This window comes from Daucus carota, chromosome 5 (assembly GCF_001625215.2).
Source record: "Daucus carota subsp. sativus chromosome 5, DH1 v3.0, whole genome shotgun sequence".
NCBI lineage: Eukaryota > Viridiplantae > Streptophyta > Magnoliopsida > Apiales > Apiaceae > Daucus > Daucus carota.
In genome coordinates, this window is record NC_030385.2 from 46,675,587 (window position 1) to 46,699,555 (window position 23,969).

A 23,969-nucleotide genomic window follows, 5' to 3' on the forward strand; every position below is an offset into this window, starting at 1 on the left:
AACAAACATGTGTTAGCACACTGTGTAACAAGGAAACATAACGGTAACATATTAATTAATCAAGGTTTAAAATTGAGTAACATACTGATAAACAATTACACGTGTAAAAGGATAGAAAACTGAAATACATAGGTACAAATCATTCCTCGTCATATCAGGAGTGTATAAATCGAGTTAATTGCCTATATTTGTGTATTGTTGAAAAGATTGCCACTCTCTGCTTGGTTACTGTATGAGCTGCAGAAGTTTTTCTCTTGCCACATGTAACTGTTTAATAGCGACGCCAATGTCAATGCGATTTTGTGGCATCTCTTGTGAACACAATATCCCCACTTCATATATTGAACCCAGGCATACCTCCATGGAAGCTCTGTTGTTCGCGGCCAAGCCATGTTCTTCCTGGTCTAGTAAAATCCTTGGGTCGGTAATGTCAATTACTTTATATGGGAGTGCGTTCCTCACATACTCATGAAGATTACTACCATCACTGCATTCTGTAGGCCGTTTTCCTGAGAAAAATTCTAGTAGAAAAATTCCATAGCTATACACATCACCTTCTGTAGATATCTCCCCGCCCATTCCATACTCTGCATAAGTTTTAAATAACGTTAATTCAGAAATTTAAGTAAAATGTAGGTGTCCTCTAACTCAATAGTAGAGGAATACTAAACATTGATGAAAAAATTTAGTATCAAATGTCACCTGGAGGAACATATCCAATTGTTCCATGTATACTAGTCGAACTCATTTGTGCTTGATTGACATCACTTGTAGAGAAAGAAAACCTCGCCAAACCAAAATCACCGATATGAGCAACAAAATCCTCATCAAGAAGAATGTTACTTGGCTTTATGTCAGAATGAACGATAGTTGGACTACTGTGATGATGTAGGTAATCCAGTCCCATGGCAACATCAATGGAAATATTTAGTCTCTGGAGTAGAGACAAGTTTTCTTTGTTTCCTTGATGGGAAGGACTTGGATGCAACCAGTTCTCCACACTCCCCTTACTCATGAACTCAAAAACCAGTGCCTTAAAGTCATTACCCTCAAAATCAGTGCTAGAGCAGGTTGTAATGATTTTGATAAGATTTCGATGACGAATATTCCTCAAAGCCTCACATTCTGCCAGAAAGCTCTTGCTGGCTCCAGTTACTTCAACTTTCAATACCTTCACAGCAACTAAGTTTTCCGTGACTACGTGTTCCATTGATTTAAGAACTCCTTTGTAAACAGAACCGTATCTTCCTTCACCGAGCAAATTCTTTGGAGAAAACTCTTTTGTAGCTAGAAAAAGGTCTTTGTACGAAATTCTAAGATATGAGTTGTCCTCCAGTATTGGGTTTGGGACAGGGTCATCTAAGTTTCTGGAGTTTCGACGCCGATAACAGATCAAGGCAAGAGATGCTAACAAGATACTCAGGGGCACAAAAACTAGGACTAGTACTAATCTCATTGAAATTGTTTTGTTCTTATGAGGGCAATCATGCAAATGCAATTTTGCAATGCCTCCACAGAGCCTCGAATTTCCAACGACTGAAAAAGCACTAACATTTGAAAATAGACCTGTTTTAGGCACTTCTCCTTCAAGCTTGTTGTGAGACAGGTTCAGGAAATTAATTAGACGAAGTTCATCAAAGAAACTTGGATTAATATCCCCAGATATATTATTGTTTGAAATATCCAGAAACTCAAGACTTTTCAATTCTTTGAAAGCAGATGGAATTTTACCTTGAAAAGAGTTTCCTTCCATGTATAATGTCACCAACATTACACAACGACCAAGAGAAGCTGGTATATCTCCACTTAGTTTGTTGTTCGAAACATCTAATTCAACCAATTGTTTCAAGCTTCCAATGTTGGATGGAAGTGCGCCACTGAGTAGATTTTGAGACAAATTAAGAGAATTACAATGGGACAAAAACACAATTTTATCAGGTATTTCCCCTCCAAGCCTGTTGTCAGCAAGGGACAATCTCTCCAGAGTTGAGATGTTAAACAATTCAGCAGGTATGCTTCCGTTGAGCATATTACCTTTCAACCGGAGTCTAACTAACTGAGTGATGTTCGAAATGGAAGTTGGAATTGTTCCCGAAAGATTGTTCTCTGCCAAATCTAGTTCGCCTAGTTTTGATAGCTTTCCAATTGATTCTGGAATGGACCCTGTTAATAGGTTGTGATGAAATGAAAGTGTTGAGACATTCACAAGTTTTCCAATTTCACGTGGTATGCTTCCGTGGATGTGATTTTCGGACAGATACATTTGTTCCACAGCGGAGAGATTCACAATGGAATCAGGAAGCTTCCCCTTCAGTCCACTGCTTGCAAAGTTTAATCTGCTAAGTTTGGTACAATTAACCAATGAATCAAGAAAACTCAAGTCATCATCGCGCCACGTACCATCTCCAAGTGGATTATCACCGATATTTAGGCACTCAAGTTGCGAAAGGCTGCCCAAATTGTTGGGTATAGGCCCAGTAATCCTGTTTTCTATGATGTCAAAAGTCACGAGATTGGACGCATTAGCTAGTGATGGAGGAAGCGGGCCTGAAATTCTGTTGCCTCCGGCAATGAAACTTGTCAGCTGAGGAAGGGTGAAGCCGAAATCTGCTGGAATCGTTCCTTCCAGCAGATTATTCCTGCTTAGATCAACATCAGAGAGGGATGAAATGTTGTATATTTGCAGGGGAATCATTCCTGACAAGCTGTTATTTGCGAAAACAAGACGTTCCAATTTTTTGTGATGAGCCACTTCCAAAGGTATATGCCCGTGTAGATTGTTCTCGGATAGATCAAGAACGCGAAGAGATGATATATTTCCTATTGAAGGTGGAATTGATCCGGTAAAGCTATTCCCGGCAAGAGTAAAGAAATTAAGCTTAGGCCAAGAAGCGAACTCGGGAAATACTTCTCCTTGTAGATGGTTATTGCTCAAAGCAATTAATGTGATATCTACACAGCGACTCAAATTGGTAGGCAATTTGCCTTCAAAAGAATTGGACGCCAGGGAAAAAATTTGTAGGCGCGAAAGTCGACCAATTTCATTCGGGATTAGGCCATGAAAGTTGTTTTCATATAGGCTAAGCACCCTGAGAAACGAGAGATTTCCGATATGAGAAGACAATGTGCCCACCAGCTGTTTCGAGCTGAGGTCGAGTTCGGTTACTCTCTGCGAGCTGCATTTAACACCATTCCAGTGACAGAAGTGGATGGAATTGTTCCATGAGGCTAGCGCACCCAATGGATCATGCTCTATCGAAGCATTGAAAGCACGCAGCGCCAGTAGATCAGTGTCATTGTTTGAAAATGCAAGCAAAGTTGTTTTTGATGTTGCTGAGACCACAAAAAAGAGAATGAGAAATCGGAAGATCATGGTTTCACAGTAAGAAAAGAGAGAATGGCGAGGGGAACAACTGGGTACTACTGGCAGTGGACTTTCATACAGCAAATATAATTTTTATTTGTAACTGCCAAACATAATTCTGAAAACTTTTTGCTAAGAACAAGTGTGAAATTAAGTCCGAAATTTTATTCTTTGCCCTTGCAGACATTTAAGACTTTAAGTTTGTGTGGTTGCAAGCTTTTGGACTTTTCAAACATCAAAAAATCTTCATCAAGGCAAGGAAGAATACGTAAAAGAGTTGGTTTATAAAAATTGTATATGGACGAGAACAAATTATATTGGATTATGAATTATGGTCGGTGTCAAACTTGAGTTTAAATAATTTTTAATTATTATTATAATATATATTTTTTAATTATACTATCATATTTTTAATATGCTTATATACACTACAGATATATAAATTTTTTATGTGTTGGTATTTGATTCTATGTTTAAATTTAATTTTCTAAACTAATTATTATCAAATACATGTTATGATATGAATTTAATTCACAATTATGAATTTTATTTTTGAAAAACTATCATGTTTTTTATAATTTCTAACGAGATGAATAAAAAAGTTTATGACAGTAAAATTATTCCATGATCATCGATTTTGACATGAATTAAACAGCTGGACACGCGGTCTAAACCTCTGATACCAAATCTTAAACCTGTATGTAACTAGATCTCACAGTAATATATATTATACTCCCTCCGTCCCATTTTACATGACCTTGTTTGATTTTCAAGAAAAAAGTAGTAAATTTAGTTGAAAAGTGGATGAAGATGTGGGACCTATCAATATTTAATACTAATAGATTTGGGATAGTGGAGGAAAGTAGTGGGTGTAATAGTGTTTATTTAATAAAAAAAGAATATAATATAGAGAGATAATGAGTGTAATAATGAAAAATAGTGTTTCAAAAATAGTAAGAGTTATAAGTTCATTCTTTTTGTAAGTATATACTGTGCTTGTTTGAACTATGCAGATACTAAGCTCTAATTCATACACAAACAGCTTGAATTTTATTGAAGTAGTGGAGAGCATACGGGCCTATTTATTTAACATGTAACTTTTGTTTTTTCTTGATTTGTTTGTATAAATAAGAATAAATATTTTTTAATAATCTTAGAATGCTAGTTTTTTACCGGAACTTTTATTTTTTTTCAAATATTTTATTAACTTATTTAATTCTCATTTTTAATCTATTTTTTTATTTTAAACAAATTTTTTTTTAAATTCGCAGAAACGGCCCCATAAATAAGGTAATACCAAAACAGAGTTAGCTGCACAACAAGAAAAATTGACTCAATCTACATTTCTGACAGTTTAAAGAACAAAAAGTTGTTTCCGTGGCTGTATCAGCTTTCTCACATTTCAAAGAACAAAAAATCTTCTTGACTAAAATAAGTCAAAATTGTACACTACATGCTGAGGGATTGAAAAATCTATGTAAAATCTTGTGCCAGGAAGTTGCTCCCCCTTTATTGTCAAAGAAAAAGAATTACTATCATTCTCCGGTCTGGTTGCGCTGTTTTTTGTATTTTATATATGTATATATTTGGTTTTATATTTTTTAAATATAAAATCGAACTATTATATATGTATTTTTGGTAAAAAAATCAAAAATTATATTATTCAAGTATGAAAATGTCCCTGAGCTAACACCTCATATTTAATATTAACATAAATTTTTAACAGAAAAGTTATAAACTCATTTTTTTTTTAAGTCTGCAACTACTTAAAATATTGGTACGAACTATCATTTGACCAAATTTATGAGTTACACAACTGCAATATAGTCACCATTATATATCTAAACTTAAGATTATTCGTTACAACTATTAAAGATTATGAAAGAAGGTATAATGATCTGATCATGAAAATGAATCGAAAAAATCATTGAAATACAATTTCAATGAACTCTAATTTCTTAGATTAAAATAGACATACTCCGTCCTTTTTTACATGTTCATTTTGGAAAAAAAAGCACATACCAAGATAGTATAATTAATTGTCTAAACTTTTTCATTAAATACCTCTAATTAATATATTGAATATGGTGGAATACTTCTACTTTATGTCTTGAAAATATGAATTCAACCAAGTTTTAAATAAGTCAAACCTTGAAAATTGAAATTATGGGGATATATTTGAAAAACTATCATTAAATTAGTTTTGAAAGTATAAATGGACATGTAAATAGGGACAAAAATTATTTTGAGAATGGACGTGTAAAGAGGGACGGAGGGAGTACTGAATTATAATTCTTCCTAACTACTCCCTCCATCCCTCCATCCCAAATTAGATGACCTAGTTGACTTTAGGCACGTAACTTAAGGTGCATTGACCGACTAGTTCCCAAATTTATTTTGTTAATTTTTCTTTTGTAAATGAAAATTTCATATTTAAATTTTTATTTGCAAAAATAAAATTTTAAAAATAAGAAATGTAGCTACGGTAAATGGATTTTAAAGTGTGTGTCTGAAGTCAACGAGTTCATCTAATTTAGTTAGGAGGGAGTAACAATTATATCCATGGCCATAACGTATTTATTTCTGGAAGGCAGCCGGGAAGTCATGACTTTACAAGGGCATTCCCTGATTGAAGTTAATTGAGAACTTGACTGAAATTCATATGACAAGGATACAATGTTATAATCATTCTGAAAGTTTGACCAACAACAGATTAGATGTCAATCAACACATAGTTTATCTCGCTTGTGTCTCTTATCTTCTGAATTCTGCATGAGACAATTAGAAAGTACTCCCTCCGTCCCTTTTTATCTGTCCATTTTGGAAAAAAAAAAACACATACCAAGGAATAATTGATTATATGAACTTTTTCATTAAATACCTCTAATTAATATCTTGAAAATGGTGGAATACCCCTACTTTATGTCTTGAAAACATGAATTCAACCAAGTTTTAAATAAATCAAGCCTTGAAAATTGAAATTATGGAGATATATTTGAAAAACTATCATTAAGACTTGTCAACAGAAGTTGTGTTAATAGAATAAATAAAATTTTGCATGAAATAAGATAATAATTGAGATGAAATGTTTTAATTGATGTTAATAATGTATATATTGAGGATTAATTTCCATCAAGATTTAACACATACTCATTTTAAGAATGTTTCTTATCCAATTTTGTGTACTAATTAATATTTTTATTGAGAATTCAGATGAATACGCGTAAACACGCTGACTCTAACACCCAACCAAGTCTATAAATAGAAAGTGAAACATGCCATTCTTTCTCACCATTCAGCTCTTGCACCTACTTTCATTTCATACAACTACAAAGTTGAAAAAAGAAATATGGGTTCTAAAAGTTTCCTACTACTTGCTCTGTGCATTGCTTTTGCTCTTCTCCTTAGTTCAGAAGTTGCAGCTAGACAATTAGCTGAAACTAGGACTACGAGTAAGTCTTAATGATTATAAGTACATCTATATCTTTTTTTTGTCTTTATTTTCTTCCTCAGCTCGAACTACATAATTATTGCTATGTCAAAAGAAAAAGAACCATGCATATACATAAGACTTGCAGTATAGTTTGAAGCTAGCTAATGCCTAACCTTTAAATAACTACTCTGAATTGCAGCTGAGGGAGGTGATTCAGATGGTGGAGGCCACTACAACCGCGGAGTAGTCGGTGGAAGAGACAGAGCACTCGAAGAGTACAAACCAACGCCCTATAAAACACCAACATGCGTTAAAACATGTTATGGCATGTGTTGTTAAGAAGCTGAAGCAAAAGCACCTCACAACTAGCTAGAGGCCACTAGAAGCATATACGTACTTGTAATATTACTAATACTTACAAATAAGTTGCAGCACTCAGTACTTACAAATAAAATGCTTGAACTCAAAACAAGCATGTATCACTTGGTGATTTGGATGCACTTATTTTTCCTGACTTATTTCGGGAAAAAAAATATATTTATTTAATATTAATTTTTTTATCGAAATAAATATTTGAGAGCTGTACAGCACACTTTATGTTTGTGAAATAAATGTGTGCTTTAAAGAAAAATACATTTTAATGTATCTTTACACAAATAATTAAATAACTAGCTAGTTTATCACTGAAAATATGATAAACCAGATGGGTTATGTTGGAAACGTGATGGGTTTCTACAAAAATATAGCTAAATTTTAAGTATAACAAACACACATTTTATATATTAAAATGGCAAAGCAAGTTACAATATAAGTTACAGTTTTTTTTCCTAACACACAACTAGAGTTTCGGCTCTTTTCTTTTTCCTTTCTGTGTTTTCTATTTCACTCGCTCGGTGTGTTGTAAAAAAGAGCTGAAGCTCTAGTTGTGTGTTAGAAAGAAAAAGCTGTAGCTTATATTGTAACTTGCTTTGCCATTTTAATATATAAAGTGTGTTTTTGTTATACTTGAAATTTAGTTATATTTTTGCAGAAACCCATCACGTTTCCAGCAGGTTATGCATCCATCACATTTTTTGACATCTTCTTCATACTTTCCTTTTTGTAATATTTAGAGCAGAAGTGAGTCCAGCACACCTTTAATTTTCATTATCTAAAAGTCAATTATATCATTTTATTATGTTTTACTTATACGTTTTAACTAGTACAATTGGTTATGCTCTGGTAAATTATACAACATCAGTTCTTTGGTGTTGTGGAACTGAATAGTACCGCTGTGCTCTTCCCTACTCTCTTGACCGCGCTCGGCAACTTGTTACTTGTTGCTATCGTTGCATACCACACCGCAGTGGATATCATACACTAATACCACCGATAAATACCAATCACCACTTACATATTAAACGCTCATGCCTAATATCTTCTACATCGAATAGTTTAATAGCAATTTTCAAAATAAACTCCAGACACGTTAGGACTTAATTTATAAGTAACTTGTAGACAGAAAAATCTGACATTCAAATAAACTTATAAGTAACGCTAACAGAGCCATCTTAATACTGTAAATAAAAAGTAAAAACATTCAGAATTCTCTCATTTAATTAACCATGACCTATCAAAACATAAACCAGATTTACAACCTAACAATATGTATACATGCATCTGAGTCCTTCAATATTACCAGATATTGAAATGACATTAATATTCGTATGGAATAGGAGCCTGATTCGTCTAGGGACGTAAATCTGGAGTAAAACCGCTACTTGTGATGAAGAATTAGCTATCAAGTACTCCTCTGTGCACCTAGATTGTTTACTTTAGAGGACGGGAAACTATAAAGAAATGAGAGAGACGAGGGAGTACACATGCATGCGGTCCTCCACCTAATTGTGAGGCTTAACTTGGGTAGTAGTGGCCTTGAGTGCTTTTGCTTCAGCTGCAGAACAGCACCTTCCATAGCAGATGTTATAGCATCCACCTCCTCGGCCGCCGCCTCCGTAGTAGGGGGATCGTCCGTAGTAGGGGGCTCGTCCGTAATAAGGGGCTCTTCTATAGTAGGGGCCTCCTCCTCCAGGGTAGCTAACGCTCGGTGTTGGATCGATCAGAGGTGCTAGTAGGCGACGGCCTGTGTCTAAATAACAGGCACTCGCTTATAATTAGTTATAAGTAGTTGCAATACTTGTATTGTATAATAAAGAAAAAAGATGGAGAAAAGGAAGATAAGTAAATAAGCACATGAAGAGACTGATAAGACTTACTCTTTATAGCAGTTTCAGTTTCGATTAGATCTCTTGCTGCAACACTTCTGAACTGATGAGAAGAGCAAAAGCAATTGACAGACCAAGTAGAAGGGAGATTCTGAAACCCATTTTTCTGTAACTTTGTGATTTCGCTTTGTAAGTGGTGCAGCTGGTGTTTTTATTTAAATTAAACTATTTTTTTATAGTGTGTCACACACTTAACATCAAATTTTATGTATTTAATTCATTTCGATTGGCGACAATTTATTAATAATTACAACTTATTAATAATAGTGCACCCTACATATGCAGGAGTTTACCAATTAAAAATAAGCTAAATTCATCAAATTTAGAATTTAGCATGTGATCATTAGCCCACAGGCCATCAAATTTAGAATTTAGCATGTGATCATTAGCACACACTCGCCAATCCTAAAATTAAAATATTGTGACTTAACATGACAAAATTAGAAGTTAATCAAGAAGTGTAAATTTTGAGTTATTTGAAATTTAATAGATTTATATGACAATTAATTTATAAGTTATTAAAAAGTTAATAATAAATTATAATTAAAAGATTATTTATTTGAATGATTATATAAATATAAAAATGAAATTAATTATTCAAAAAGATATTCTATCAATTTCGGATTCCATATTTGTTTTTTAATTTCAATCACTTTCTGATTTATTATAACTGACTTATCATATAAATAAATATTCACGTCCTGCCAATGAAACTGAAAATGATGGAAGACAAATAAACAGATATATCTTGTCAAATTTTGTTGGTTTACATAATTACATTGACTCTTGAGTCTACTCAGGTCTTGGAGCAATCGTTAGTCTTTGCACGTTTCACTTGGTTGATTTCTCACGGCAAAACGACAGATGGAAACTACACCTCAATGCTTTTTCGTCCATATAATTTATATAATCCAAAACGATTTAGTTTTATTTTCTTAAGAACGATAGTTTAGTGAAATGTCAGAAAGTTTACAACCATACAAACCAAAGATAGAATCAGGTTTATCTTCGGGAGGAAAACACAAGACGAACCCTCTCTGCTCCAGTACACAACAGGATCTTTACGTATATAGATATCTTTATTAGAAGAACTTTTTTGGTACACTTTTCAGATTTTGAACACTTTTGTTTATATTTAATTTTTATTCTTTGTAGAATAATGTTCACAGACTCCGGAGAGATTTATTATATATAATGCTATATTGCTAAAAAATGTATAAATGAACGAGAAAAAATGAATCGAATCGTGACTCATTAATATTTATTAATTTATATACTGAAAAAGGTGGGTAAAATTAGTTTTATATTATAAAATTTACTCTTTGAAAGTTTAAAAATTGAGGTAATTGAGATCTCTGAAAGAAAAACATAAATAACGGAGAAAGCATATTTTATCACATTGGTTTTATATTATTTGATTTTATGTTATCACATTGGTCATAGATCAGTGATTAGTAATAATTACTCTTTATAATTTTAAAAATCAAAAAAATTACATTTTTAAATAGAATAAATATAAATTTTAATAATACGTTTCTCAAATTTTTTAATTATTTAATATATGTACATTTCAATTAAAATTTGATCAATTTAATTATTATAAATATTTTTCTTGAAAAACACACATATTCTTCAATATCTTCGGCCAAATAGCAATCTGCATTCAGCAACACCCAAAACATTTGTACAGCCATTTCATTATTGTGAATAAAAAGTAAAAATATTGAGAATCTTCTCATTTAACCATGACCTATCAAACCACAAACCATATTTACAACCTAAGACGACGCATACGCGCATCTGAGTATTTATTATTACAAACGACAGTATTCATAAGGAATAGGAGCCTGGTTATGACTAGGGACGTAAATCTGGGGTAAAAGACGAGGAGTATTATGTATAATACAGTAACACACATGCATGCAGTTCTTTAATCTCGACCTAATTGTGAGGCTTAACTTGAGTAGTAGTGGCCTTGAGTGCTTTTGCTTCAGCTTCAGAACAACACCTTCCATAGCAGGAGTAATAGCATCCACCGTAGTAGGGGTTTCGGTTGTAGTAAGGGTTTCCTCCCCCTCCAGGGTAGCTAACGCTCGGTCTTGGAAAGATACTGTTGTCTAGTAGGCGACGCCCTGTGTCTAAATAATTAACAGCCACTGCCTTATAAGTACTTGCAATACTTGTATTGTATATAGTAAAGTAAAAATATGGAGAAAAGGGAGATAAATAACCACTCATAAGACTTACTCTTTGTAGCAGTTTCGACTAGCTCTCTTGCTGTAACATCTGAATTCATGAGAAGAGCAAAAGCAATTGACAGGCCAAGCAGAAGGGAAATTTTGGAACCCATTTTTATTGAACTTTGTATTCTTTGAAATGCAATACAAGGGGTGAGAAGAAAAGGCCTCTTTATGTGAGTATATATTACTCACTTCATAAAAATCATGTGTGTGTCTCAGGGTGATTTCACTTTGCAAGTGGTGGCTGCTGGTGTTCTCGGTTTAAATTAAAATACTCACGACTTAAAATGACCAAGTTATACTCTTTTTTTAACTAATTTATATGATAATTAATTTATAAATTATTAAAAATATAGTTAAAAGATTATTTATTTGAATGATAATATAAATTATAAATATGATTTTTTATATTTGATAATATAAACTATAAAAACGAAATAAATTATTCAAAAACATACTCTATCAATTTCGGACTTTAGATTATTTTTTTATTTCAAATCACTTTCTGCTTTACTATAACTGAATTACAGGAAACTGAAAATGATTCGGACTTTAGATTATTTTTTTATTTCAAATCACTTTCTGCTTTACTATAACTGAATTACAGGAAACTGAAAATGATGGGAGACAGATAAACAGATACATATCTTGTCAAAATATGTTTGCAAGTTGCACCTGTATGCTTTTTCGTCCATATAATTTATATATTCCAAAATGATTTACTTTCTGTTTCTTAAGAAAGATATTAGCTCTTTGAAATGTCTCAGTCTCTACAAAAACTCAATTATCATATGAGAAGTTAAAAAACTTTTATTCTTCAATGATTTTTCTCTTAAATTTAATCTTACAAATATGTAAAAATCATTTTAAACAATAATCTATTATTGTATTAATAAATTTATACCTAATAAAATATAAATATTAAAAAAAATCCACGTAAATAAAAACTTCTAACATTTTAGCAAATAAGCAATAAAGTGATGGGTCCGGGTCAATGAGATCTATAATTCTTGTATAACCTCACCGGATCATCCACCGTCGCCATAAAACTCAAACTAAGCATTACACTAACGAAACGCAAAAGCTCCAGGGAGTTTTTGAAAAGCTATATTTTTTTGTAATAAGGAAAATATACAAATTTAATTAAATCTTGCAAATATAATATCACATACTTTCCGGTGGTTACAGAAATAACTCCAACTCCGGAGTTGGAATAAAAGAGAAAATCCTTTCACCAAACTGTTCATATAGTTTAGCCAAAAGCTGCCCAGATTTTAAATCCTCCTTCCATGTCTGATTGAGCAAAGCTCTCATCCTTAAAGATTCATTCTCACCCCTATCTTTTCGTCCTTCGCTGCTTTTATTGTTTTCGTTGGGGGTCTGTAATGATGATGGCGGACTTGCTTCAGACGCACCAGAAGAGTCTGGGAGTCTTGCTTCTACTTCCATATCATGTGGCGAAGAGTTATTTGACACTGGAACTATAGCACCCTCAAGTGCGACCTTCTTTAGAGGAGACTGATGTTCCATATCCATATCATCGGTGTTTGCTGTGCTTGCTGTGTGTTTATCTATGATGAACATTCAAATGTAATCAATGGTCAGACAACCAAATGGTCAAAGATTGATCTAAATTGTGGAAAACATCATATGTTTGAACATGCAGGGAAAGAGAATGAACAAAAATATATAACACATGGCACAATCAGCAAATTCAAAACAATAAAGTCCACATACTTGTCAAATTTGAGGTAATAACCCTTGCATTAGGCCTCAAGACAACATGGGCAGGAGGGGATGCTAAAGGCGGAAACAATTTAAGTTTATCATATATGCTTTGACCTGCAGCACGCTGAAATATGAAAGGCTTTGTTACAACAGTACAAACACATCTTTTGGACAGCAGATTCTAGAGAACAAGTTTTTATTCTCTAACATACTAACCAGCAAGGCACCATAGACACGCCAAGCTTCGTATCTTTTCAATTCATTCTTTTGATTTTCGAAAAGCATTTCTGGTTCAAGTAGCTTCAGATAGGCCTCAAGATTTGGCAATATAAGAAGTCGAACCTGCCCATTTGCAATGTCAAAGAATGCAACACTAAAAAAATCTTACAAAGTTTTAGAGAGACGTACATAGATTCAAAGATTATTTTCTTGAACAAATCTGTTGGTGGTTATAAACTATTACCATTAAGTACATAGACTACTGAAGTTAAATATACCTAAACTTGGGATTTATGATCAGTACTAGAGCATGGTTTAAGGAACAATAAGCTCAGGAATATATTTATCTTATCCCACATTACCTTTACTCTAAAGTCTAACCATGCAGAGTGAAGAAGAAAAAAGACATTGTCAGCTTTTCATGGTTTAGAATGGTTACTTTATGTAAGAAAACTATAATACTTCTACACATTCGATGTCCATTTTGTTGGTACATTTAAAATAACCTTCATGCAAATGACGTGCGATTGAGGATTCTTTCTCACAAGTGAGTTGAGATAAGAGATTACCACATTAGGCCCTAGTGCTGCTAACCCTTGGATCGCCCCATAGTGCTGAGTCATTGCTCGTTTTGGATCCAAAAAAGCATTGAGCAAGGTTTTAGTAAGCCGTGATTGGAGACTGTTATAGACATGTCCAAATCTACAAAAAAAAATATAAACAACTTATTGGTAATTATAATGCAAAGCAAAGAATACCTCAACACTGAAATGTGTCATTGCAGAACATTGTACCACATATTGACGGGACTCAGGCATAACACAAACTCTCTTTCAGGTAAAACTTTTCAGAACAAGTTAATAAAAGTTGTGCCACCTATTAAACATGAGTGAATATAATTTTGAGTAAATTGCAATTTTATGGCTTATATTATAAAATTTTTACAGTTTTAGGGCTTTATTCTAGTTTTAGCTTTTTAATGACCTGTGCTGTACTATTAATTTCTAAGCAGATAGGGGGCTTTCGTCAGATACCATCAGATCAACGGATACCATTAGTTTAAGGGAGAAATGTCTTTAAACCATATAAAATCTATTATGTTTATAGTTAATATATACAATCTATTTCTCTATATATATCCAGGCATCTCACCACCCATCCCCTAGAAACCCTTTACCTGTAGTGAGAAGTGAAAGCTGAAAATTTTAACTTAGTATGTTGGGTAATTTCCTTGTTTCATGTAAATAATGAGTTGATAAAAATATTAACATAAAAAACAAAAAAATAAGTTGTATACATGAATGATAATATTAACATTTATCAAATAAAATAAGTTTTCAAAAAGGTACATCATTGGGTTTAAGTTGTTTTTTCAACTTTAAGTATGTGACTTATGAATTGTAAAAAATAGAAAATTAAAATCAAAATTTATAAGTTGTATTTGTGAATGATAATATTAAAATTTATCAAATAAAGTAAGTTGTTCAAAAAGATACCTCATATTGCTTTAAGTTGTTTTCTCAACTTTAAGTCCCTTATCAACTTACTACACAAAAATGCATTGCATTGTATGACTTCAAGTCAAAAATCACTTTAAGCTCGCGGCTTAATAGCATCTCCAGCAGCATCTCCAGCAGATTAGCTATATGAGGTCCTAAACTATAATTTTGAGGAATATGCACAAAAACTCACTCCAGCAGAGTCCCTACTCATTCCCTAAACGTTAGGATCCAACTTCCATTCCTCATAAATAGGCAATCCCTAATTCATTCCTCATTTGATTTTTTAAATATTCAACTCTCACCTTTTGCACACTCTTTCCCATATTTTTTTGTTATCTTTTTGTTAAAAGAATTTGAATTTATTATTATTATAATAATAAGGAAGACAAAAGGGATCATTGTTGGAGTTATCAATCAATATAGAGTCCCTATTGTTTCGAAATTGAATTGTTTATCATATATTTGGGGAATGAACCTCCTTTAGACACTGCTGGAGATGCTCTAACACCACACCAAACAGGCTCAAACAAAATTTTTCAAAAATTATTATAGTGCTGAAATTGAAATAAACGCATTAAAATGCCAAATAAAAAAAACTACAAGCCATTGAATCTACATGTTTGTATAATAAATAGAAGTAACCTGTGTCATATCGCGTGCTTTCTTTTTTTATGTCGAAAATGCCTTAGCTATATGTGACACGAAATGAATGCATCCAAGCAACCCCAAACCCTAAGACGACATTAATTTTATATGGGTACTTTTCATGTCATATTATTACAATTTTAAAAATAAATATATTAAAGTATTAGTTTTGATATTGTAATAAAAACTTTATAGCTTTTAATTAGCTTTGAAATCTAATCTTACTCTTAACCATGTTAACATCTATTCCTTCTAATGTTATAGATTATGATGTTGTAAATATAGTAAATATTTAATAAAAATATTTTCATGCACCATAAATAAAAACCAAAACACCGCACTAAATCATGGACTTTCTTGTTTGGTGCAAGATTTATAATCCTAAAACACTAAGTGTTTGTGTTATTTACGGGATTGTGGGGCCGAGACTAGCTTAGTGCAAAGCCAACTAACACAACAAAGGCCACTCAAAATTGTCATTCGTTTATTTCGTGTACGAGAGCTGAAATATAAAATGTGACACTAAATCATGTACTTTCGTACATGGTGCAAGATAATAAGAACCCAATTATTAAATTTTCATGTTGTTTACGAAATTGCATGGCCTAGCCTTGCTAATTATAAGGGAACCTCCCAGTGACGGACCCAAATTAAAATATATATTTTATAGGTTTGAATTAGTTTGAAGTCTAATATTTTTTTTAAAATTATTAATGTTTATGCTATAAGATTAGGATATTGATATAGATGTGCAAATATATAAATATATAGTAATAATACAAATTAATTTCATTTACAACAACTAGAGATCGAGACTAGTGTTATTGAACGTGAGATACACATTGAAGCGCAAATGCCTCCTGGGGCTTAAACGAAATGCGAGAAGGCAAATAAATATACTATATGCATGGTATAAAACGCAAAAGATTATAAACTTATTAATAAGATAATATTTATAAGCAAAACTAAATTGTCACATATGATAAAGCAACCAAACTCTTCATCATATAGATTCAACTCCAGCATAATTTAAAGTTAACAAAAAAATGCAAATTTAGTCCATTATTCTTCTTCTTGTTTGTCAAGATTTACAAAAACATATTCTTCCAATCCTCAACAATGTATCACAAATCAGTATACTTAAGTTTATGCACTTAAAAGTTAGCAATCCGTATACTATAGAAAATGTAGTAGGTGTCTAATCAGTATCAGCCACTATAACCATTTGATATGTATTATAAGTATATACGATCAGATTATAACAGGAAAAAAATCGGCATCCAAGTAATTTAATACATGTAAATGTATAATCAATAATATGTATTGAAAGTATAAATAATAAATTTATTACAATCAGATAAAAACAGGAAATAAATCAGTAAACACATAATTTAAACCATACTAATATAAATCAGAAGAAAGATATGTATTTTATATAAACATAAGTATATATATACAAGAATCTTACATATGTAAATGCTATTATCAGTATATGTGTTTGTATGTACAAAAATAAGTATAGAGGAGAAACAAGAAAGAATACAAGGAGACCCATTTCGTTTAAAAGCAACAGTCAACATTTGATAATAAGCATGTTTAAGAAAGAAATCTGTTTGTATTCATAAAGAAACTATTTCTCGGTATAAATTACAAAAGGTAAGTGGATAGATAAATGACAGTGAGAAAAGGTATATCCGAAGTTGTACAATTTGAAAGATGATTTTATCAGCAATGAATGACACTGGGAAGTGTGGATTGTTAGACCATGGCAGAGTCACAATCACAGATGGACGTATAGTTTATGCATACGGCAGCTAGCTGAAAGAATGCTCTCAGTCTGGGAGCATTAAGAGTCACAGATGTAGTTTATAATGTTCCAGAAATATGCAATACAAACTGAAAGTGTAGGCAAAAAAAAAAAAGGAACAGGAAAGAAAAAACTCACTTTCTGCATATAAATGCTACAAGGTTTGCTGTAAAGTCTCTCAACTCCCAGTGGTTGTCTGCCAACCGATTGCCTAACCTTTTTGCCACAAGACAGGTTACAACTGAAGGCATCAACTGATGTAGCTGTTAAAAATGAAAGTGTTACATTCATGAACTTATGCCTCGTTTGGTGATGTCCACTTGCCTAAAAGTCAGAATTCATTTCAAATGTATTTCCCTGTATCTACTTCCAGCAAGAAAACAAAAGGAACAATTTTGTTCTCTGTCTTAAACCCAGAACTTCATATATGACTTTGTTTGGTTCGATTTCACTTCGAACTGAATATAATATGACAATATTAGACTACTTACACTAGGATATATTTTTCCCATTACAATGTGATTCAAAGCTAACAAAAAAATATTTTTAAAATAATTTTTATTTTTAATTATAAATAACATATTAATACAAGTTACTAATTAAATATATTAAAATATTAAAGTTTAAGAAAATAGTAGGAAATTCCTGCAAATACGTTTCATAATTTATCTAATTTTTAAACTTAAAGAAGCTTCACTAATAATGAAAAAATTCTGGTCAACTAACATTTAGTATAATGACAATCATTATTTATATAAGTTTTGTTCAATGCATAAACAACAAATGAAAATATAGCTTATATTACAATGAAGTGATGTAAGGATATTAACTTAAATACTCAATCCGAAATCAAATTACTGATGGGGCACTTGATATTAATAACAAGATGGATCTAGAATATATAACGAAGGAAAATAATGGAAAGATAGGCTAGGATTAGTAAATGCAAATTGTATTATTTTCAATTAACAGCGATTCACCACTGAACTTTGTATTATTTTCAATAAGGTCATCAACTTATTTTTTTTCAAAAACTATAAATTAAATTAAATTTTAAATTAAAATATAATTATTTTATACTATATATATATATATATATATATATATATATATATATATATAGGCCAACATTCCAGAGAGGGACTCCTTATATGGAGTTACATAGTGCGCCACTATAAATCATCAATTTTATTATAAATTCTGTTATAGAATATATATAAAACGTGATTCTAATATAGAATACTATAAAATAAATCTATTTTAAGTAATTTAACACTTAAAATTTGATTAAAAAAAGTATATTTTTGAAACTGATTCTACAACAGAATAATTTTGGATGATTATTATTCTGTTATAGAATCATGTTGAGATATTGCATAATTTTAGATGATCTTAGGAATAAAAAAATTGTATAACTTCATTTTCGGTTTAATAATCAAAATTTGCAATTATATTTCATAAAAAATATAATAGAATATATATTATTAATATATTTATAATGGTGTGCTACGTAACTCCATATAAGAGGGTATGCTATGGAGTGCTACCCTATATATATATATATATATATATATATATATATATATATATATATATAGGGATAGGATCAAATAAAAACTTTTTTAAGTTACAAACTTACAAAGTTTTTTTTTTTTAGTTTTTTTTTATTCTCCCGTCGTGTTAATCCTTTGTTATAGTAAGTATCCATGTTGAACATTCTTGAAAAAACATCACATTTTTTAAAAATAACGCATAAATAAATCGTGCATTCAACACATTTGTAACATCGGGTGTAGAACACTAATTATCATTGTGTTGAATATATCTATAAAGATGCTTAAACTATACCTCTGGGGTTTGGGCAGGGTCTAGAAACATAAATATTAGTTTTATAATACGTTTAACTTAGTTCTTACATTGAAAAAATAGTTTATGTACTTCTCCAACACAATTTTAATCGATGTGTAAAAAATGTTGAACTCAAATTATATATGTGTTGAACGCATAAAGTTTGTAAGTTTGTACCAGAACCCACCCCTATACACACACACACACACAAACACATGAATGCTTATAGCTAATTACATTTTTATTCAACTTTTATTGATATCGATTAATTGTATCAAAAGTATAATTGTTTTCTTAAACATATTCAAATACTCCCACTGTTTTGATTTATTAGACGTTTAAGGTTGTTGCACAAGTATTAAGAAAATTTATTGGAATAGTTAAACTGTCATTAATAAGGCACCAATTTACATTTATGCCCCCGTATTTTACATACCTTTCATACCATCTGATTATAAATATATAGATAATAAATAAAGGCAACTAAGGAATGAGATGGTTAAAATTGCATTGGACACAAAGAACGACTAATAATTACAAACAAATACACTTCTCTAAAACATCCAATAAATACAAACAAAGGGAGTAATATAACACATCTAGTCTTAATCTACATGCTTATAAATCATGTAAGAGATTTTAAATATTTTTTTATTTTTGCATTGTTACAATTTAATTAAATTTAAAAATTAAAACATTTTTTATTTTTTTTAACTTTTTTCCCACTTGGTGACCTAATTGAAAGTTGGCAGATTGTTTAGTGATGAATTAGGCTAAAGATTATAATTTCAGACCTAAACGATGACATGGGGCCATGTTGTGCATCATTTAAAGGATCTCCATTAATAGTCAACGCATTGACGGTTGTGCAAGTAATTTGGAGTTCACTAATGTGATTGAAAGTTCACTGCAATTCTATGATACGGTTGTAAGCTTTTTTAGGCTGGTGATCCAACTGAAACTTTCAGTATAGCACAGTGATGAATTAGCATTTCTAGCCATATATATGCCTAAGTTATAAATTTTAAAATTTTCTGTAACATGTCCGCCTTGCACTAAGAAAGCATGCCTCGCACCTAGGCTATAGAGAGTTTCTTTTGACAACACTGGGCACTACAAGGTCCTCTCACAGTCTCAACTTCTTCAGCAACCCAGAATCTTATGTTAACTTAAGAATATAGCTAAAAGGGTTAAGAACCACAACCTAATGCTTATCTGAACACCAGAAACAACAAGACTTAGGCAGATGTTTTCACCAATGCCTAATAGACCCTTACATTAAAACAGATATAAAAAGTGATTCAGTACTTGTGCACAATATCACAAAACCACATGAATCAGCAATAGACTTACATAAGGTTCTACTCGTATGTGAGGATTCTGGAGAAGACTCCAAACAACACGCATCAAAGCAAACAGAACATTAAACTCTGTTAAACCACGTGCAACCTAATGGCAATTAAAAAAAATACAAGACTTGGTTTTAGTGCCAAACAATTATATATTCATCTTCTTTGTTAATAGGACTATAGGAGTAGAAGGTATACTAATATAGATTTATCCAGTGTTATTAATATTGTAGCTTCAAGAATACCTCATCTGCAATGAAACAAGTGAAGTAGGGAACTAAAGGATGGAGACCTGAGTCTGTGGCCAAGCTCACGAGGGCCTCCTTGAAGAGGACCAAATCAGACCTACTTAATGTGAGTTCAGTAATTTTGTTGAAGTATAACTGCAACAGAAAAGGTAAAGCTAAATTAGCATTCGTATAGAGAAATATCGCAAAACCTACTCAGACGAAATAATGCGTGAGACCTGAAGCTCTCTGGACAGAACATGTTTTACAGGTAATTTAATGTCAACAGGTAGTTCACTCTCCTTTTGCTCAGCTTTATTTGTCTCTGGAGGAGCAGTGATAGCTGCAAATAAGCAACAAAATTAACAGTCAATTTGACATTACAGATTAAACTAAATGGAAATTGAACAAGATCCATGACAATAGTAATGCCGTAAGGTACATAAATCTGGACCCCGTATGAGTATCACTAATTAGTATCTATGGATCACCCAAATTTAATATTCTACTTTCACATGTATTACACACTCTACTGCATGAAAATTAAAAAAAAAATAGCTAGGAAATTCTATCTCTGCATTAAAGACAGACCTTCTACAGGAGCATTTTCTGGAATAGCCGGCTGTACACCTTCAATCGCCAACCAATGACAGACTATTGAAGTATCCAGTGGTGCTTTAGGCAGAGGAGCTTCAATTACCTAAGTGTCACATTAATTGGGAAACATGAATACATGATGGGACATAAAAAAGAACAGAAAATTTATCCGACTAGTTATAATTGCCAATTGGCATAACTAAACAATTCTTACATCTTTAAAATCCACATCTTTGTCGTCAATGTAGAACAAATCCTTGTGTCCAAGAGCACGTCTGAACCGTAAAGGATCACCGGACGCGAATCCATATATTGGCTGAGTTATATATCACCACAAGTCAGATACAAACCATTCAATCAAAACCAAGAAAGTCTTTATTATGAGCACATATTTTTGAAATTTGACCTCAACATTTCTCAATTTAAGCGCACTATCAATGTCATCTGTCGTCAATGTTGTTCTTCTTGAGTGGTTCATACATTTGATCGCCTCCTACAGTTTAAAAATAAGAGGAAAGTGAGCTTTAATCTATTTACTTGCTCAAATACTATTCCCACAACGTGTAAACATGTTCTGATAACATATAAGAAATATTTTATCGGAGAAAAAATAAATAAGCTATATTAATATTGTGTCAAACTTGACCACCAGTGTGAAAATTTAAATGCCCAAATTTCTAGAAAATATATCAAGCCAGGCATCACTGACCTAAAATACACTGCTAAGTTGAATTTCTGACATTATTCAAGTAAAACTTAAAGTGAGATTTTAACTCCAAACAGTTTTATTACAGAGGTTATATGCATAAGCGTTCCAAAATTAAAATCTTTCATGGACAGGTAAAAGACAAGTATTCCAATTACGTGCTGCATCTTAAAACCCCTGACCCTAATTTCTTCTAAAGAACATCGATCAGGTATTCAAACTACCAATACGACTCACAAGTATTTTAATGATTAATTCATACTATGCATAGAAGACCAATAAAGATGCCATTTCTTGAATACCTGCATAATCTCCCGCATACGATATTCCACATCAGGAGCAAGTGCAAGAGCTGCATCCGGGGTCAAATTATTAATACCCATGCTTTGAGCTATGACCTCGACCGTCTCCTTTGGCACTATACTCATATTCTATTCGTCCAGACCTAAAGCCTCCACTCCTGAAACGCAACAAAACCGTAAGCACTACAATTCAGCCCTCAATAAATCTATCTTCCACATAACTAAACCAATTAGCTCCGACCCACTTAACCACAAAACTCATTCCAACAAATTTCACCACCATATGCTAAAAAAAACTCATTGAGGCATTCCATCAAACACTTTGGAGACATTAAAAAAACAAAATTCATCTAAAACGCAAAAGTGGTTTCTCAAAATCAAGAGATTTTGTTACCTTGGCTGCAATTATGCAAGTAATTTGTAGTCAGCAGCTAGTAATTGACAAATCTTGATCAAGAAGGGTAATTGTAGCCCAGAAGATGAATGCCAACAAAGATATAACAATGTAGATCGAAAGAGTGTGTATAGGTGGAGCAAGATTTATTACAAGATTAAAGGGTGCAATTGCAAAAGTTCAAACTTAAAACTCCCCGGTTCGTCGTCCACTTCGTTCAAGAAAATAATACACGCAATGTGTGTGTATTTTGTGTATTATGTAGAGCTTTCCCCGTTTTTTATATGTTCAACTGACTTTTATTTTATACATACTTGTAAATAACGATACAGAATCGGTTCTTAAAATTGATCCACAACTCTTGATTATAAATAAATTTTTAACATCTAAATCTAAATATATTTTTTTAATGTTTTTTTATTGTTGCGTGTGAACAAAAATAATGTTAAAATATAATATTATTAATATATAGATGTTGACATTTTTTGCATGCGAAGTCTGCTGTAGAACCTTTTATCTCTAATGGCTCTCTTGAACATGACCCTAGAAATAATATATTTAATAAAATAAATATTTGTTAATAATAGTATTTTTCTTTTAGTTTTAGATTCATCAATAAAATTAAACAATATTAATAGGCTCAAGAGATTATGGAATGTGTATCGATCCAGATTTTAACAATATTATAATACATTAATAATAATTATCAAAATATCTTTTATTAATTTACAACGCAAAGTGGATTCGGGCTAAATTTTGTAAATATATTTTCATTCTAAACTTTGAAAATCTTTTATTAATAAAATTTGTTATATTTAATACAAATCAAAATTTATACGTCACATCTTGATATATTCAATAAAAAAATTAAAGATTTTTTAAACTCAAACGATATACAGTCATTTATATTCGACCTAAATTAACAATGATATAGTGTCATCTTCGATAAAAATTTATAATTAACTTTTAAGATGTGATTATTCATTTAACATTTTAAATTATACTTTAAATTTTGACTATATTCACATAACTTTATTTAATATCTTATAATATTCAAAGACAAATGAATTTCTTGGTACTCTATGAGATAGTAGATTCAGAACTCTAGCTGGGGTATCATATATCCATTGAAATCCTTTCATCACTCTCCAAATATTAAAAGGTTGCATTTTAATTTTGCGTAGTGTTACATATCTCAAAGTTTTTTAGTTTTTTTTTTTCAAATAACGTGATAGGTTGATGTGTATAAGAAAATATTATTATTATTAGTATGATGTGAACTAATAATACATTTAGGAAAAATATCTAAAAACGTACAGTATCTAATACTTTTCCTATGATCAA

At 31.7% G+C, this 23,969-nt stretch overlaps 2 protein-coding genes, 1 long non-coding RNA gene and 1 other non-coding gene across 5 annotated transcripts; 1 reads left to right on the top strand and 3 right to left on the bottom strand.

The window, feature by feature from the left end:
- Positions 1-25: 25 nt before the first annotated feature.
- On the bottom strand, positions 26-3,509 carry LOC108220411 (putative receptor-like protein kinase At3g47110). The gene is made up of 2 exons (XM_017394171.2): positions 703-3,509; positions 26-587 (listed from the first exon to the last, which is right to left on the bottom strand). Exons 1-2 carry the CDS (start codon positions 3,371-3,373, stop codon positions 226-228), a joined length of 3,033 nt encoding a protein of 1,010 aa, XP_017249660.1. The 5' UTR covers positions 3,374-3,509; the 3' UTR covers positions 26-225.
- Positions 3,510-6,654: 3,145 nt separating this feature from the next.
- LOC108220633 (uncharacterized) lies at positions 6,655-7,362 on the top strand. The gene is made up of 2 exons (XR_001806765.2): positions 6,655-6,816; positions 6,997-7,362. It is a non-coding gene; the product is annotated as an uncharacterized LOC108220633 (long non-coding RNA).
- A 3,407-nt stretch (positions 7,363-10,769) lies between these two features.
- Positions 10,770-11,472, bottom strand: LOC108222092 (uncharacterized). The gene is made up of 2 exons (XR_010292270.1): positions 11,309-11,472; positions 10,770-11,199 (listed from the first exon to the last, which is right to left on the bottom strand). It is a non-coding gene; the product is annotated as an uncharacterized LOC108222092 (transcript).
- An 895-nt stretch (positions 11,473-12,367) lies between these two features.
- LOC108220173 (transcription initiation factor TFIID subunit 6) lies at positions 12,368-22,900 on the bottom strand. Of its 2 annotated transcripts, XM_017393863.2 has the most exons (13): positions 22,626-22,900; positions 22,232-22,389; positions 21,630-21,716; positions 21,438-21,539; positions 21,218-21,326; positions 20,866-20,969; positions 20,645-20,782; positions 20,404-20,499; positions 17,341-17,465; positions 13,818-13,950; positions 13,246-13,371; positions 13,039-13,153; positions 12,370-12,872 (listed from the first exon to the last, which is right to left on the bottom strand). In XM_017393863.2, exons 2-13 carry the CDS (start codon positions 22,355-22,357, stop codon positions 12,484-12,486), a joined length of 1,650 nt encoding a protein of 549 aa, XP_017249352.1. In that variant the 5' UTR covers positions 22,358-22,389; positions 22,626-22,900; the 3' UTR covers positions 12,370-12,483. The 2 variants fall into 2 exon arrangements, with proteins under 2 accessions (XP_063950671.1, XP_017249352.1); XM_064094601.1 differs by lacking the exon at positions 21,630-21,716 and having other exon boundaries at positions 12,368-12,872; positions 22,626-22,766.
- Between the last annotated feature and the right edge of the window lie 1,069 nt (positions 22,901-23,969).